Source organism: Trichoderma breve, assembly GCF_028502605.1.
Source record: "Trichoderma breve strain T069 chromosome 7 map unlocalized scaffold00008, whole genome shotgun sequence".
NCBI classification, from domain to species: domain Eukaryota; kingdom Fungi; phylum Ascomycota; class Sordariomycetes; order Hypocreales; family Hypocreaceae; genus Trichoderma; species Trichoderma breve.
In genome coordinates, this window is record NW_026611594.1 from 321,935 (window position 1) to 339,110 (window position 17,176).

The 17,176-nt window shown below is 47.2% G+C and overlaps 6 protein-coding genes across 6 annotated transcripts; 5 read left to right on the top strand and 1 right to left on the bottom strand.

The window, feature by feature from the left end:
- Positions 1-635: 635 nt before the first annotated feature.
- On the top strand, positions 636-4,965 carry T069G_11213 (uncharacterized protein; the record flags this gene model as incomplete). The annotated part of the gene is made up of 2 exons (XM_056178418.1): positions 636-3,364; positions 3,447-4,965. 2 exons carry the CDS (start codon positions 636-638, stop codon positions 4,963-4,965), a joined length of 4,248 nt encoding a protein of 1,415 aa, XP_056023292.1.
- Positions 4,966-5,644: 679 nt separating this feature from the next.
- Positions 5,645-6,649, top strand: T069G_11214 (uncharacterized protein; the record flags this gene model as incomplete). Its single annotated transcript, XM_056178419.1, has 2 exons — positions 5,645-5,676; positions 5,731-6,649. The coding sequence occupies 2 exons, from the start codon at positions 5,645-5,647 to the stop codon at positions 6,647-6,649; spliced, it is 951 nt and encodes a 316-aa protein (XP_056023293.1).
- Positions 6,650-7,324: 675 nt separating this feature from the next.
- T069G_11215 (aldo/keto reductase family domain-containing protein) lies at positions 7,325-8,354 on the top strand (the record flags this gene model as incomplete). Its single annotated transcript, XM_056178420.1, has 3 exons — positions 7,325-7,372; positions 7,430-7,710; positions 7,763-8,354. 3 exons carry the CDS (start codon positions 7,325-7,327, stop codon positions 8,352-8,354), a joined length of 921 nt encoding a protein of 306 aa, XP_056023294.1.
- A 1,077-nt stretch (positions 8,355-9,431) lies between these two features.
- On the top strand, positions 9,432-12,993 carry T069G_11216 (ankyrin repeats (3 copies) domain-containing protein; the record flags this gene model as incomplete). Its single annotated transcript, XM_056178421.1, has 7 exons — positions 9,432-9,956; positions 10,012-10,303; positions 10,352-10,609; positions 10,701-10,855; positions 11,093-11,313; positions 11,388-12,427; positions 12,521-12,993. The coding sequence occupies 7 exons, from the start codon at positions 9,432-9,434 to the stop codon at positions 12,991-12,993; spliced, it is 2,964 nt and encodes a 987-aa protein (XP_056023295.1).
- Positions 12,994-14,104: 1,111 nt separating this feature from the next.
- T069G_11217 (heterokaryon incompatibility protein (HET) domain-containing protein) lies at positions 14,105-16,063 on the top strand (the record flags this gene model as incomplete). Its single annotated transcript, XM_056178422.1, has 3 exons — positions 14,105-14,398; positions 14,477-15,019; positions 15,095-16,063. 3 exons carry the CDS (start codon positions 14,105-14,107, stop codon positions 16,061-16,063), a joined length of 1,806 nt encoding a protein of 601 aa, XP_056023296.1.
- A 38-nt stretch (positions 16,064-16,101) lies between these two features.
- Positions 16,102-17,010, bottom strand: T069G_11218 (enoyl-CoA hydratase/isomerase domain-containing protein; the record flags this gene model as incomplete). Its single annotated transcript, XM_056178423.1, has 1 exon — positions 16,102-17,010. The coding sequence occupies one exon, from the start codon at positions 17,008-17,010 to the stop codon at positions 16,102-16,104; it is 909 nt and encodes a 302-aa protein (XP_056023297.1).
- Between the last annotated feature and the right edge of the window lie 166 nt (positions 17,011-17,176).

Sequence of the window (17,176 nt, forward strand, 5' to 3'; positions counted from 1 at the left end):
TCGCCGTCGTCATTACGGTAGCTCTAGTTTTCTGTGGAGTAGCTGAGTGAAAATAAAAGTGAGAAGTGATGGAATTAGCAGAAGTGTGCCGACGGAATCCACGAGTTAGCCTCCGAATGGACTCAGTATGGAGCTATTGCGGGCGGGGATACGCCATTAACACCCGAATAAGCTAGTAAAGCAAAGAAGCAAATTATTTAGTCTAACTAGGAGGTACAGGGCAAAGAATTATTATTGTTGCTTGATACCAACGGGGTACCGTATATATCAAGCAGTTTTGATAGTATGATATGTAATCTCCTATGTAGAATTATAACTATATATACTTAAAATGAGGGAGGCATGAATTTAAAAAAGAAGGTTAAACTAAATCAGGCTATGACATTCTTGAGATCAAGTAGCACTGATAGAGAGACACAATATGGAACCGTACTTATCCAAGTAATGTGAGCAAACAATTCATGTAAATTGAGATTCAGTTCTTCATCTTTGCTGGCATTATCTCAGTAAGGGCTACAGGTCTAAACCATCAGGAAGCAGTGTCTGCTCCGGTGACCCGAGCCCGGACGCTGAATGCACCTTGATCTCTCTCTTCTTCTTTTCCCCATAAAGCACATACATCAACTACCTGAAAAATGCCGGATACAGTCAAAGACTTCGACACCGTGCTGGTGCCAATGCAGTTGGAGGCCTTTGTGCTAAATCCAGCTGTATGTGGTACTGGCCAAGAGGGCGATGATACAACACGCATCGCACCCATCACGCAGCCCAACTACACTTTCCTGCGACTAGACAAATACATGCTGCAGAAAGATGTTCAGAACCACGCAGATCTTCATAACACTGCTCCTGCTATTGTGAACCCGCGTCTCTATGATCTCGGGAGCCGTGATGATGAGGGACAGCCTAAAGCTCTCCGCCATCGCCACGGCGTGTATATCCACTGGATTCTGCCTCGTTTCTATCGATCAGGCACATCATCTGGTAGCACAGTTTCGAAGCAGAGGCGGCGAGAAGAGCGCTTGAGACGTGGCTTGCATGCTGCGCCTGGAGACGCTGAAGAAGATGGCGGCAACGACACGCCGGATTTTGTCCAACCACCGACTCGATGGATTGTGATTCGCAAGATTGAATTGGATAGTATACAGCCAGCAGATGCGAAATCAGCTTTCCAAGACAAAGAATATGAGGCGTGGGTGGTTGATAGTGACCACATCTGGTCACTGGACCAGATACCATTGGATATGGACTTGCAGACGGACTTTGCGCCGTTTGTCAAGGGACACGCCGGCTCGGATATCAACATTGGCGAGCAGGCCGAAGTCTTCATCGGACGCAAGACTCCGTTGGCGGACTGGTCCGAAACACCAAATCCCAGCGTTGATCCGCCCAATCTCAGTCTGCTACAGAGCGGCAATCAGCTGTTCGCAGACTTCCAGATGCACAACACGAATGTCTTCAGTGTGCTAGACAATTTTGAGTACGGGGCTGGCGATAAAGATGGGCCCAAGTATCTGTCTTATGCCAAAGCTAGCTATTATGTCCTTGGATGGCACTGGAAAGATGATGTTGATCCTTTGTGGACTTCTGGCAAGACAATTGCCCACGGCGCCAGCTTGGCAAACCTCTTCATGACTCTCCAAGGCGCGGATCCTACAGACTCGTGGATGGAGAAAATCAGCCAATTGCATCTCATGTGTCACGGCGCTATGTACGACGTTACATGGGACCATGAAAATAAGCCAAAAGATGTGCCGGCGGATCGGTACAATGCTCGTCTCCGCGATCAGGAACTGGCGGCTGTCTCTGTGGGAACAACTCCTATGGATGCCATCATCTCGTACTGCACGGCTCGCAAAGACCACCCGGGGATTCCTGGTGACATTGCTAAATTGGAAGAGTCAATCTTGGCGATTGATTCGCTTCTATACGCGCGTGATGATGGCGTCGAAGATCAACGCCAAGCCAAGGATACCATTTATAACTGGTCCTTTACACGCTCTCCCGGAGGTGAAAGGTACTATTTCTCCGGAAATGATGATGACGGGAAATCAGACAATCAGCCAATGGTACCGGAGAGGGACGCCATCCTTGCGCTCCGCGACTTGAATCAGACCAAGAAGCTCCTCGATGCGTGCCGTTTTGCAATGACTCAGTATCGCTGGGATATGTTCTCTCTGTGGTGGAAGTTTGTCAGCGATGCCGGCAATGACGGTACTGATCCCACCGCCCCGGCATTCCTTCAAAAAGCCAAAGATCTATCAGAGCATATTTCTCGCCTCAAAGACCGCATGGATGAGCTGCAGCATAAGATTGATCTTATGCTGGACCCCCCGATTGCTATCCATGGGACAAATTTCTTGGCGACAGCCAAGCCTGCCAGTATGCCTGCCTATTGCCGAGCGAACAATCCTACTGTCCTCATTGGCGGCATAGAGTCAGGCTGGCCGACGGACTATCTGAACAGAGTCTCTGTCCGAGCACCATATCAGGTCATTCCCTCGTCCGCTACCTTACCCGAGTCCTTGAACAAAGTTTTGGCTCTATTTACAAAATTGCCTCCATTGCTTAAGCAGCACGCAATTGATCTGGTGACAGAGTTCTATGCGCTTCGCCCCGGTGGTGGTGATTCTGGCACGGCGCCGGAGACTCGCTTCTACCCACAGTTCCACGACAAGACAATGGATCCCGAGACTCAAATTGAGCGCTGGCGGGATCAGTGGTCGGAGCGACAGCCATGGTTCCCGCTGTTTGTGGAGTGGGAGATTGAGTACGACCACATTCCCTTTGAGTATTGGAACTTGGACGAGCATACAGCCCGCCTATCAGCCAATGTGCTCTCTCGTTATGGCATCACCGTGAAGCCAAGGGACGGCAAAGAAGCGCTTCCTCTTTGGGACGATTTGAAGATCTCTCAAAAAGATAAAGGTCCAGATACACGCATTCTATCTGGGCGCTCGCTCATATTGCCGCAGCCCAGCTTCTCCCTTGAGGCCAAGGTCGTCCAACTATTTGATAATACCCCCAAAGATGCCTTGGACAAGTACTTGACCGAAGATGACCGGACTGATTTGAGAGCGAACATGCGCAAGTTGTCATATCTTTCTTCTCCGCTTTCTGGCTTGTTTGATGGGTTGGTCACCCAGGCAGAGGGCAGCCATGTGAAGCCCGAGAACAAGTTCGTTGGTCCCGAAGGCGAAGTCAGCGAAGCAATGGTTGAAGCTGTCATTGAAACTGCTGGTTTGACAAAGCCCAACCTGGAGATGATCATGGGCAACTCTGCCCTCACGCCGTATGCAGCACAGCAAGATTTTGCAACAGATAAATGGAACCCCTTCAAGCCGGTCACACACGGACAGTTTAGGTGAGCATTCCCAGTCACACATATACACAGTCTCTGTCGTATCAACCAGAGCGAACCAAGCTAACTACTGTTGTGCAACTAGATTCCGCAAACTCAATGTCATTGACAAGTTTGGGCAAGCTCTGATGGCCATTGACCAGAAGCCGCGAGTGGATGGGCCGCCACCAATCTACCCCTGCATCAGTGACTTTTACGAGCCACAGACCATTGAGGTAGACGGCAAGCTCTACGCTAATACGGTGATCAAAGATGAGGCCAAGCAGTGCGAATTCCTGCAACTGCCGCCTCAAATCAACCAAAATGCTCGTCTAAATGCCGACTTTGTCAAGCGAATTGCTGACGATCCGCCTGACATGAAAGAGGGACTGGATGAAGGTGCGAATGGAGCTACTTGGCGTCCGGCTACAGAGTGGGAAAACCCAATCTGGGGCTGGGTCATCACCAACTACGCCGACTTTGGCATCCAGCTCTTCTTGCCAGACGGTACTTTCTACCGCGAGGTTCGCTTTGGAGGGCCCCTTGGCGCATTGGATGCCCCCAAATGGCTGCCTTTTGCACCATCTACGGACCCTCCGACGCCAGAGACCAAGCAACTTGATGCATTGGCCAAAGAGCTTAACGATCCCTCATATCTGGAGGGATTCTGGTATATGATCACGACTGCTCAATCAAAGCTAGCGGCTGCTCCAACCTCTTACGCATCGTTTCTCAACGCCATCGTGGGTAAGCCTCTTGCCTTGGCCAACATGGGCTGGTCGCTTGAGCTTGAAAGCCAACCATTGCAAACTCAAACCACCAAGAGTCCCCTGACAGCCCCCGAGCGCCTGTTGACCAAACCAGACGACGACGAAGATGAGTCGCCGTATTATAAGTTCCAGATCCGCTTTGGCGACCGTGAGGCTGAATATGACGGCCTCGTGGGTTACTTTGATACCACTACTCCGAAATCAGACGAGCTCAATCTGAGCAAGGTCAAGACATTTTTTGCGCCAGAGGAGGGAGAGAAGAAACCACTGGAGCGTCTCAACACTACAAACTATCCCCTCTTCACACCTTTCTGGGAGGCTCCATTCCCTACTCGGGCACCATATGACAATGAAAACCTCATTGTCAAGCCGGCAGCATTTGATGACCGCCGCAATGCACGCATGTCCGTCTTTGGCGCCATCATCGACCCCTTCACTCCCGTGCAAGCCTATTCGTCATTTTTGCCACCCGTTTCGCTGACCTTGCCTCACTGGAGCTGGCAAAGCGCCATGAACACCATGACCGCATTCTTCCACGCGGGGCCTTTGACCATACCGCTGAATGACGTTCCAGAATATCATGAGAAGGAACTCCTGACTAGCAAAAACGCTAGGGATATGCCGTTGCGGAATCTTCCATTGCCCTCTCTGGGGCCGGGAGATTGGTCCTTTTTCCAGCCATATGCTCAGCCGTCTGAGGAAGAGGATCCCCAGCCTAAATTCAATCCGTTTGGTATTGAAAAGACGGGTAATCTCACCAAGCCTGGGCTGCAAAAGGGTCCGTATACTGCCATTGAGGGATTTTTGCAGTTGAGAAACCCAATCATGATGCCTAAACCTAAGCAGACTGCTTGATAGGATAAGACCTCATTAGAAAGCTAAAAGAAATTGTCTATTGGAATCAGTTCGTCACTATGTCTATTAACGGCTTGAGTACCCGGTAGTCTTTGCCTAAGAAAATGCTGTGCTCCCTAGTTTTCCCGCAATCGTGACATTGCTGTATGTTCCGGTTATTCTATCCAGATATACTTCAGTCACGAGATGTTTCTTTAGATGCCCACAAGTGATATCCCTTTGTCCCATGCTCACACATGATGAATCCAAATCTGTCACTTCAAGTGCTCTTCCTCTAATGCTGTCGTGATTTCTAATCAAATGGGAAAAAAATTACTCCATCTTATTCATCATCTTTAAAGGGTAATTTATTTATCATTTTTGTATAAATTATTATAAAATTAACCATCGGATTAAATAGGCTTAATAGCATACGTGTACGCCGATGTGTGTGTCGAGTGCAATACTACTTGTCCACGTAAGCCCCCTAGCTGCACCAAAAGACACCCAACCTAAACGTGCTCCTGCATGTGCTATTGAATGGATGTTATAGAGACACTCCATGATGTACAAAGTCTATTATAGGGTCTCAGAACTTCCGGGATATATACATGTATTTATATATATATAGGGCCGGCCTCCTTCAGACCGTCTAAATAGCCTCCGTTCAACTTGACCAAACTAGCCTCAAGCCATCATCATGGAGTTTAATACAGAACACCTGGATCTCAAGTATGTATCTCTCGATATACACGATGTTTCAAGATAGCTTATTAGGAACAACAGCAAATTTTATGCCAACCACCAGGATCTCTGGGGCGGCAGTCGAATGGATGCCCTTGTCGGCCTGGTCGAAAGTAGCATCCTGGAGCCCAAAGACCTCATCAAGCGCGGCGAGGTCCCAGTTTCGTACATCTTCGCCATAGAGCCGACGAGTGACGACGAAAGTGTACATAGAGCATTTGAGTCTCTCATGAGCGCCGCCGGGATGATCCGCTTCTTCGCTGCCGTCAACGAAGTGTCGGACTATGACAATCAGAGTCGCAAAGAGACTTATTCCATCAAGAACCCGGACGAGGTTGCTCTGGCTTTTGAAGAGGCCGCCAATGCGACCATGACTTCGCTCACCAAGGCCCAAGTCGGAGCTGTTTACACAGTGGACAGTACCGTGACAGAATCCGTGTGCGTGAACAAATCGCGTGCGGAACTTCGCCAATACGTCATTGAACGCATCCTTGCCGGTCTTCCTGATGTCAACAGCTCGGTCATCAACAAGGTCAATGAAGCCTTTGCAGACTTCATTCGCAAGATAAGGCCGTTCCAGGTCAGCGAGGCATCAGAGCCTTCCACCGTGAATCACTGCGTCGTTGTTCACTACATTGCCATGAGTGACGCGACTGGGGATGCTGCGTCTCCGGTTCCACAGCCAAAAACACGTGTGGTGTATTTCAAATGCAAGGCTGGGGACTGGGACCGTGCGATGCAGAAGCCCGATGGTTCCATTAAGGATGAAAAGATACCTTTTGTCATGGAAATTCTGGTTCAGGAGATGAGGCTAGACGAAACGCTGTTCCGGAGACGAAAAGGCAATTGGGAAACCATGGCTAGGTTTATTGCCGAAAACAAGGACGATGTCAAGGAGGTTGTCGAAAGTGAGGGTATTGAAGGGTTTGGCAGGAAGACGGCGTTTGTGTTTGAGGCTTAGTGAGAGCCCATGTCCAAGATAGCCCAAACATCTTTTCATCAACATGGGTGAAGAGGAGAAGTAAACTAGAAAATGATGAGATATAGCGACTGTATTTCTCACAATATGGCATCTGATTGCAAACTGTCTTTCCCACAATACCGCAATGAATACTGCGTGATTGCAACTGATTACCTCTTTATGCAGACGCCTTGTTGTTTTTTGACCATTCCTTCTCAGCTTTTGGCATTCCCAATCCGAGAGCAAACTCTCTCTTGAAGAGTTTCGTTGGTTGTTGGGTGCCAGCAGCTCAAGTTTCCAAGGCTACCCCGCACGTTGAAGCCAATCTGGTAGTGTTTGAGTAATCTGAAGCTCAAATGAAAGTGTCCATTTGTTTCTCTCTCGTAGGGCATATCACTTTCGTCCACAACTATAAAAGCTCATGCGGATCCTAAAAGATCACTTCAAGTCGCTCCAACTGGTTATTCCTTCTTTGTTGCCACTTCATCCGAGCTAGCCAGCCTGATAGGAAAAACAGGTCACTCCTGAATGCCTCCAATTCTGCCACTCCGCGCTCGGACCTGGATAATTGGAGCTGGCCTTCCACGGTGTCATCACTTCCTCCAACAACCGACCGGCGGCCTGCATCTTCTCCATACTTCCAAACCACTTCAATGGCTTCACTCAGCACCAAAGATGAATAACCCACTCTTGCTCCTCCGCGATGGCAACAAGATACCGATGGTGAGCTCCGTGTAGGCAGAACATCAGCGTATCATCGACACTAACAAACATCTGTAGCTTGCCTTCGGCACCGGAACAGCCTGGTTAAAGAAAGCCGGAGACACGAACATTAACCAAAAGCTCGTGGATCTGATCAAAACGGCCATTGATACAGGGTTTTACCATCTCCATTGCGCTGAAATGTACGGGAACGAAGAGGAAGTCGGCCGCGCCATTCAAAACTCAGGAATCCCGCGCGAAAAGTTTTTCATCACCAATAAGGTCTCCCATGGCATTGGTGATATCGATGCTGCAATTAGAGAAAGTCTCAAGAAAATGCAGCTCGACTATTTCGGCCTGTGTGCTATTCTACCTGATAGTTAAAACGATCTTGTACTAACACCGTCGCAGTTATCTGATTCATACTCCATATTTTGCCGACTTGGGTCCCGACTTGGATTCCGACTCGGATGCCTTCAAGTGTGCGCGGGCCGAGTTCCAGCGTAAATGGAAGTCAATGGAGAAGCTCAAAACGGCTGGCCTCGCCAAATCGATAGGTGTAAGCAACTACTTACGCCATCATGTCGAGGCTACGCTGGACGGTGCGACCATTCCGCCTGTTTTCAACCAGATTGAGTTTCATCCCTATCTGCAGCGCGGAAACGATTACTTACCATGGCTATGTGAAAATGGCTTGAAAGTGGGCTCGTTCAAAGGCCTGACTCCAGCATTTAGGGCTCCTGACGGACCACTGCGTGAGCCCTTGTCCCGCATTGCCGAAAAGTATGGCACTACGGAGGCAGCTGTTCTTATCAAATGGATCATACAAAAAGGGGTTGTTGCTGTAACCACTACCACAAATCCTGATAGGCTGGACGAGTATGCCCAAGCTCTGAAGTTCACACTAGAGGACAACGAACTACAAGAGATTACGGATCTGGGCCTCACCTACCACTTCCGCACATCTTGGCCGGAGCATTTCAAAGCAGATGATCGATCATGAAAGATGGTTGTCGTGGTTTATGATGGAAAATAGGGGGAAACTGAAGACCATTTGTCATAGTTAATATATCCGCGTGCCTCTACATTAGCCTCAATCACGTGTTCCAGAGAGTAGAGATAAAGCTGGATCGATCCTCTCTATAGCTGGTTACGGACAATAGTATTACGGGTCCAGTCTCTCATTAATTTTGAACAAGAAGCCAGTATTTAACTGTGGCAAATTTACTCAGTGAAGGAACTTCTGCTGCTAGATATTTGACCCGAAAACATAGAGGGTATTAGAAGTTTGAGCTATTACTACTCTATAGGTATTAGTTCCCGGACGTTTCTTTATCAAATTTCTTATCGACACTCCTGAGCACTAGCTCGTTAGTTTTACCACCCCCAAGAGGCCGGTGCCGTCTTCCATCCATCCTTTCTCAAGTTTGCACCAACTCTGCCGACTTGGTTGTCAAGCTCTGCATCTAGATGGTGCGTTGATGCAGTGCCAATTTTTTTTTAATTTTTTTTTTGAAGGAGCATGCACTGTATTAGATGATATTCCTGCTGCTTGGTACGGCGCCGGTTATGTTAGTATTCCTCACTTCGACCATCACTGCCATCCGGGCGGCCTTGAAGTGTTATCACTTATTTACCAACGTAATGGGCAGATCTGCTACTCTTGTCGCATGATCAGTTGTCAATGCCGATGCTTGGAGTAGAGAGCGTTGTAGGGGTCTCAAAGATGCCTAGTTCTCCAGCTTGTGTAGTATATGCATGTGACCCTGCTCCTTCAATCATTCAGAAAGATTGTTCATAGATTGAAACCGGACTCATTCCTGAATTTTGATAGGCCGGTCCCGATCCTAGCCTTGTTGCGTACGCGCTTAGGTGCAGCACGGCTGAGGGGCCACATCCTTGCCGGCCAACTCCGCACTTGTGCCTAACTTGTGCCTCAACTTTCATCTGTCTTCCATTGAATGCTCTAACCACTCGTTACCTAGCAGTTGCACTGTGGTTTTCTATATTTTCGATCAATCGTTGCGTCCCAGATCCATTTGATGAGAGGTTTTCGCCCGGAGAATTCGTCGGCTTAAGTATGGTTGGACGTCTTTCTTCTTACTTCAAACGGAAGAATAAGAAACGTGATGGAACGAAGAGCTCCTCCGGCCCGGTGTCCGATGCTGAGGCTTCACCGGCCAGAAGCGCAATCTCATTAAGAATTCCACCTACTACTTCTCGAGAAACGGAAACTACAATAAACGACAAGTCTGAGGAGTCTCAACCCGCCGTAATGTCGGAGAGTGTCAAACCAAATAATGTCTCTGACTTATGGTCTCAAGCCTACCAAGAACTGGACGATAAGGCTAAAAAATGGATCGGTGATGCCTCCAAAAATGTTAGTGGTGAGGAGAGGACCCAAGACCTCATCACTCTCGTCCAAAATAGAGAAGAAGAGTACAAGGATGGGACTCTCAAGATCAGGATTGGTGATTTCGAGATTATGTGGAGAGATTACGCCAACAGTGTTGTGTCGTGGATAACAGCAATTGGAGACATCTCCATCAGCTTCGCCCCTGCAGGAGCCTCGGTCGCATGGTCAGCTCTCAAAGTACTCTTAAAGGTAAAGTTATACACTTTAATAATCTTTTATTTCCAGTCATTAAATCCTCAATTAGGCAAATGTTTCCCAATGCGAGGACCTTGCCGCCATTTTCGGATGCGCTGAAAAAGTCCTACGGCTTATGCGACATGGTAGGGTATATGAAGACGTATACCTTAGTGGCGGCTCTTGTAACGGCGCAACAGAAAATCTAAAAGATGCGCTCGTTGATCTATACAAGGGATTGATGGAGCTCCTCACCCACGCCTTTGTGCGCTTAAATGAAGGCCAAGGGAAGCAATTTCTGCGTGCCCTCGTCTCTGGTGGAGAAGGCGCAAAGTTGATATCGGCACTGACCGAACAAGAACGTAAAGTGTCAATGGCTGCTCAAGGTTGTGGTGCAGTTGCATCGCAAGAACATCAGACGCTACTCAAAAGTCTCGATGAACCATTAAAAAACGTGGAAAATACCGTCAAGAAGCTACTACAGAAGGTTGAGGATGGTACAGTGGAACAGGCGCTAGAATATATCAGCACTATACCGATCGGCGAACATCAACAAGAAAAGCGTGAAGCAAGGACCCCTCGGACATGCGAATGGCTATTAAATCATTCCAGGTTTATTGAATGGGAAAGATCAAGTTATTCTTCGATGTTATGGCTTCAAGGAAACGGTATGTAACTCTGCTTCATTGACCTTGATCTACCTATGGACGGTGGAGATTGAGAGTGAAGAGCTGACCTTTCTTGCCTTTTTTACTTCAGTTGGTGCGGGAAAGTCATTCCTAACTTCCAAGGTAATCGATTACCTTCCTGTTACCCGTCAACAGGAGGCTGAATATGATGAAGGCTTTGCCTACTTCTATTGCAGTCGTTCAGATCCGGAACGTCGACAGACAAAGTATATCCTGAGGAGCTATGTTTCTCAGCTGGCCAGAGTACCAAACCACCCAACTATGATTGAGAAAAATATCTATACCATATACCTCAAAGCGAGGAAAGAAAAAAGAGGGCTTAGTACTATCGAATGTGAGACAGCCTTGATTAAACTCATAAACTTCTATTCACGGACTATTCTGGTCTTGGACGCTCTGGATGAATGTGAGATGGATACCAGAGAGACACTTGCTCGTGTTTTACATAATCTCGTCGACAAGGGGGAAGGCACCGTCAAAGTGTTTATTGCCAGTCGTAAAGAGGCTGACATTGAAGAATACCTTGGTCTGAAGAAGCTGGTTGAGATAAGTACTGACAACAAAGAAGACATTGAGAAATATGTTGAAGAGGAGGTAGCAAAGGTTAGCGGTATATGGAGGTCTGTTTCGGCAGAAGTTAAGGAGCAGGTTAAGAAGACGATCGGAGAGAAAAGTGATGGAATGTAAGTTGCATGTGTACCATGCCGTTGCTTCAATTAAGTTCAAAACGTCTTTTATCGTACTAATTTATGGACAGGTTCCGGTGGGCATATCTTCAATGGCAAGAGCTCAAAAAGATGAGAACCAACCAAAGCATTCGTGAGCGGCTTGGAAAGCTTCCTAAAAGTCTCACAGAAACATACGAAGAAATTTATTCAAGAAATGAAGAAAAGGTTATCTTACAACGGGCTGTTAAATGGGTGTTATGTTCTAGAAGGCCATTGACAAGCGAAGAGCTTCTAATGGCCATCCGGTTGGAGAGCAACCTTGAGTCTGTTACGGTATCAGATCCCATCGACGAGTCTACCTTGGAGAGTATATGCTCACATTTGGTTGTCCTAGACTCTCAACTCAAGGTGTGGAAATTTCCGCATGCATCAGTTGCAGAGTATTTTGAGAGTGAACATAAGAGCTGGATAGATACAGCTCCTGAAGATGTGGCGATTCTACTGGTTTCATGTTTGATAGATTGCTACTCGAACTGGACACTCCCTGAATCGAACCGTGAGATAAAAAAGTTCCTCAAGACGGCGCCAGATCTGGACGATTATCTGGATCCACGGCATCCTCTTCAAAAATATACGGGAAACTATTGGTTAGAGCATGTGAAAATCACTGCAGACCAGTGCCAAGAGGTGGCAAGAATATCAGAGATTCTTAAACGCTTTTTGGGAAGCAAAGGTCCTCAGCAGTCCTCCAGCCAATATCAAGCATGGTACAGACACATGGATATCATTGATAAAGGTGATTTTGACTTTGATGTTGACGATTTACACCCATCAGAGAAATCCATTTTTTTTATTTGTGTTTTCGATTTTCATAAGCTGTTCACAGGCTGGTGGGATAAAGATATTGATGTCTCACAAGTCAATGGTATGAGACTGGATTTACTCGCCATTGCTGCGAGCTACGGCCATGACGAGCTATGTTCCGAGCTTATTAGCCGCGGAAGCGATATACACAGAGAGTTGGATAGTAATTATGGAAGCGCGCTCATGGAAGCCATTGTTTCGTCAAGAATAGGAGCGGCGATGCTCCTCTTGGAAAAGGGCGCCAATCCAAATTTTATCAGGAAAGGTACAAGTCCACTCTGCCTGGCTGTTCGTTATGTAGAGGATTTGGTTGAACCTCTTCTTAAGGCAGGGGCGGACCCCAACATCACGTGTCCAGATGGCAGTTGCGCTTTGGAATCAGCTACCTATAGCAACAGAATTGATTCAGCAAAGCTCTTGATAAAATACGGGGCAAATGTGAACTTGGCGGATGAAAAACGCAAGTGCGGCAGTCCTCTAGGAGCAGCCGCATACGAGGGTTCTCTGGAATATGCAAAGTTTTTGGTGGAGAATGGAGCCGATGTGAATGCGCATCTCCCCGGAAAGTACGGAAGTGTTTTGGCTGCTGGGATATTCGGGAGTGGGGGAATCCAGATGGTCAAATACTTGATTGAGGAGGCAGGAGCGGATCCAGGCATCTTATCCTTCAGTCTGCCGCAAAGATCGCCTTGGATTAGCCATTATTGGCGTACCGAGAGGACCGAGAGGCAAGAAACAGCAAAGTATCTCATTGAGGGGGGTCATGTTCAAGAGAGTGTTCTACTTGACATTGGCTTCCCCAAGGAAGATATGCCGGAAATGGAAGAGTAACGGATGCTCTAGTGTTCACATATGACAACCATGGTAGAAGTCGGTAATCAACGCTATATAGATTTCGACTAAACCTATCCCATTGTTGGATAAGTGTTATCTTCAAACATCTCAAGCGGTTTATACAAGTTTCCCAGCTGTATGTAAAAACATCACATTGGCAGAGAAAGAACGTTGCAGCGAGAAGAGTAGTTGTTGGTGTCAGCACAGCATGTGGTAAGTTCGCAGCACTAATATCCATATGGTTTGACAGATGCATGCTCTCAATGATACCTTTTGCCTTGACCTGTGTCTTATGATACTGACAGGCTGCATTAATTGCGTGTGTCCCACCACGTCGCGATATAGATAGCCGCTCCAGGCCAGTAGGCTGCTCCGAACAGGGGACTATGGACAGGTTTGTGCAACATGGAATATGTAAGTATCGATGTTCCACTTGGGATTTTTGACACTAAAGACTTTTGAAACGACCAGTTAATAATGTTGAAGAACTTCTGTCTCTGTCGTATTTATAGCCGCTGAGTAACGCCCTAATTTGTTGATTGAGGAGCCTAGCGTTGTATATGATGGCCACATAGTGTCATGTGTAGGACTTTTGACTGAAAATGGATTCTCAATATTATCCTCTGAACACTCTGCATCTGCATGTAGGATGTTAGAAGCTATTGCAACTTCAAGAAACTCCACAGTGTGATCAAGCGAGCTGGGCGAATGGAAATCTAAATTGAATGCTAGAAATGATTTTTCTGCAAAAATAGATCACTAAACATTAAATTCATCATCTCAGACATCGGAAACTGATAGAGTATCTGGCTGAATAATGGGATCTCCGGTATAGCTTCCAACTTAGGATTATGAGCAGTATAATGTGATATCGAAGTATCTAGGTTGAAAAGTATGGTACTGGTTGCCCGAGATGTATTCGTATAGAAGAAGTGAGTGGACGTGACTCATCCAGCCCCCCTCTATTGGGTATCAACAGTTCATATTCATGCCCGACTGTAAACATTTATATAGTCGCATTTCCACCTTTGTTGAAATTTTGACAGTTGCAACCGCTGTTCTTCTTTTTCAACATAGTGTCTAGGTGTCCTGGGACCTCAAGTTCAAAATGAACCAGACAATCTCAGATACCTACCCTGGTCCTGCTTTGGAGGCTGAGAATGCGTTCCGCTTGCTAGAACTGCAAGCCGGTCAGAATAACGCCCCTATTGTCATCCGAATACTAGCTTGCTCCTTCGGCAGTGTATCATACGAAGCCGTCTCTTATACCTGGGGCGATGCAGATCAGACAAATGAGATCAAAGTACTTTCACACAGTGCCAACAAAACTTGTACTACGATGTTCGTTACAACAAATTGTCACAACGCTTTGATGGCCCTACGGAAACCTCACGAGCCTCGAGTCTTGTGGATCGATTCAATATGTATCAACCAACACTCAATGCCTGAGCGCAACCATCAAATTAGCCTCATGGCCCAGATATATCAAGGAGCCCGCCGTGTCGTGGTATATCTTGGACAAAGCGCCCATGGCAGTGACGAAGCGATGCACTCGATATTCGAAATCGATCAGCCCTCTGACTACGACGTTTATCCGTCTTGGAACACGATGCCACAGAGTCCCTTAAACATCGAATCTATTCGCGCACTCTTCAAGCGGCCTTGGTTCTATCGCGTATGGGTGTTACAGGAGATCGCTTTCGCTAAAGATGCCATTTTTGTCTGCGGCCGGTACGAAGTCGGCTGGGATAGCATTCGTGCTTTCTGCCACTGGAATCGGAACAATCGCTGGATAAAGGGAGCTCTTCCGTATCCTATTGAATACACTGTCCAAAGATCTCGTAGCAGAACTGACTTCATTCACTACAATCATCGTCTGTATGAACTTCTCAAGAACACAAAAGACTGTCAGGCAACAGATGCGAGGGATAAGGTGTACGCTATGCTCCCTTTGCTAAAATGGGAGCATGAGAAGATGATCAGAGAGTTTGAAGAGAATCAAAATCAAGCTGAAAACAAGACCGTGGATGGGTTAGACGCTGACAGACTGCGTCAAGCATTATTCATCCAAGCAGACTATACGATGTCTGTTCAACAGGTGTATACAAGTCTCACAACCATCCTACTTGAGCACTTTGGACTTCAAGCGCTACAAATCGGCCTAGCTCTACGTCATGTGGAGAAGCTCCCATCTTGGGTTATAGATTGGGAAGCTATCACAAATTCACCGTACCAGTTCCAGCAGCCATTATCACCATTCCAGCCTCACGATGCGTCGACTGTTCAAAATTCGTCCATATGGAGCGTTTCTCGTTTTCACCTAGTCGCCAAAGAGCCAAAGGAGCAGCTACGAGTCAGCGCCTCGAAAGTCGGTACTATCACCTTCATTGGGGATGTTTGTGATATCCGTCGGGACATCTTCCCCCTGAAACAATGGACGAGGCTTGGCTCCGGCCCGAAATGGTGGCATCAAATGCCAACTATGCCTCCAGATCTCACTGACCGCCAACCGGGGTTTTGGCGGCAACGCTGTGAGCTCTCCCCGTTTGCGGAGACCTTGGCAGCAGGTTACATTGTGTATGCAGACGTCGTCCACGAAGCTGTTGAAACTCTGACTACCTTAGACGAAAGCAATGATGCTATTCAAACAGAAGGAAACCATGAGCGCTTTGAAGATTACCCTAAAAAATTACCTCCAAGCTATTGTATACAAGCGCAAAAAATATTGGATGCTTGTGACGGACGGAGATTCTTTATCACGGATACCGGGCATATCGGCTTGGCTCCTGAAGCGGCTACTACGGGGGATTTGACGTTCAAAGTCAATGGCTGTGGTGCTCCCTTCGTCATGAGACCTTGGACGGATACCAAGGCTGAAACTCATGCGATTGTGAGCGGGCAGACAGAGACCCCAACACTCAACACACATAGCATGACGATCGTAGGAGAGTGTTGGATACATGGTATATCACGTGGAGAAAGAGACGACTTTTTTTACAAGGCAATTTTCGGTAAATCAACACCTGAGAGCAGCCACTCATATTTAGAACGTCTAATTATTTATTAAATAATTAAGTTTGCTACCTCATATTACGCCTTTTTACCTTAGTTAGGTACTTGGTAAAGCTTTTTCACGATATTATTGTTGAGATTTTCCTCGAAAGCCTTGGATTCGTTCTTGGATACCTGCAGAACGGTGCCCAAGTTTGCTGCAATCTGCGGTAGTGCTGCCAGCTGATTAAATCGGGCAAGATCGTTTTCAAATGCGGCCCTAGGAGGGGCCTGTTCCGCAATACTGGCTTTGGTCGCCCGAAGAGTCTCAATAGGGAAGAGTGCAATCCTTGCCGCAATGTCGTTGACATGTTTTCGAAGAGCGTTTGCTGTAGGATGAACAGAGTTGACCCAACCAACGCGAGATGCTTCAGAAGCGCTGACCTGTGCGGCGGCAAGCAAGTATTCTGCAGCGCGTCCAGAACCAATGAGTTTAACCAATTGTTGGAGTCCACCGACATGAATTACTCCGACAGCTGCCTCAGGCGCACCAAATTGCGCCTCTGGTCCGGCAAATCTCATATCCATTCTCAGCAGGTGCTCATCTCCAGCACCCCAGGCTCGACCATTAATCTCTCCGATAAAGATGACTGGAGTACTCAAGAGGAAATCCAAATTTGCAAAGTATGTGTCTATGAGAGTGGTGCCATTGCGCCCGGGAATCCCGAGCTGCGTGAATAAATTGAAGTCAAGCGTAGAGGCCCAGAAGTCGGAGTTGGCGCTATCGAAAACGACGACTTTGGTTTCGTTCTGATCTTGTAGGCTGACCATAAACTCGTTGAACGCAGTGATAACATTGGCATCCCAGAGATTGATGGGAGGGTTCGAGATGGTGACACGTTTGGCACTGCACACCTCATTAATGCATGATTGCTTCAAGATCTGGGCTTCAACGAAGCCAAGCCAGAAGTAAGTGAGAGACAAGAAGAAGGAAGTTGTCAGGTGAGTTTTAAAGACAGCCATGTTGACTAAATACGGAAGTGTTGTATACTTCAATTGGAACTCACTCCTTTGACGTCAGTATCATGATGTATATATACTACCTTGGTCTTGTTTCGCTATCTATGGAGCCTCAAGTATATTGCTAATCGTATTGAGTTGTCACAAGTCCAAACCAGCTCATCCAAAG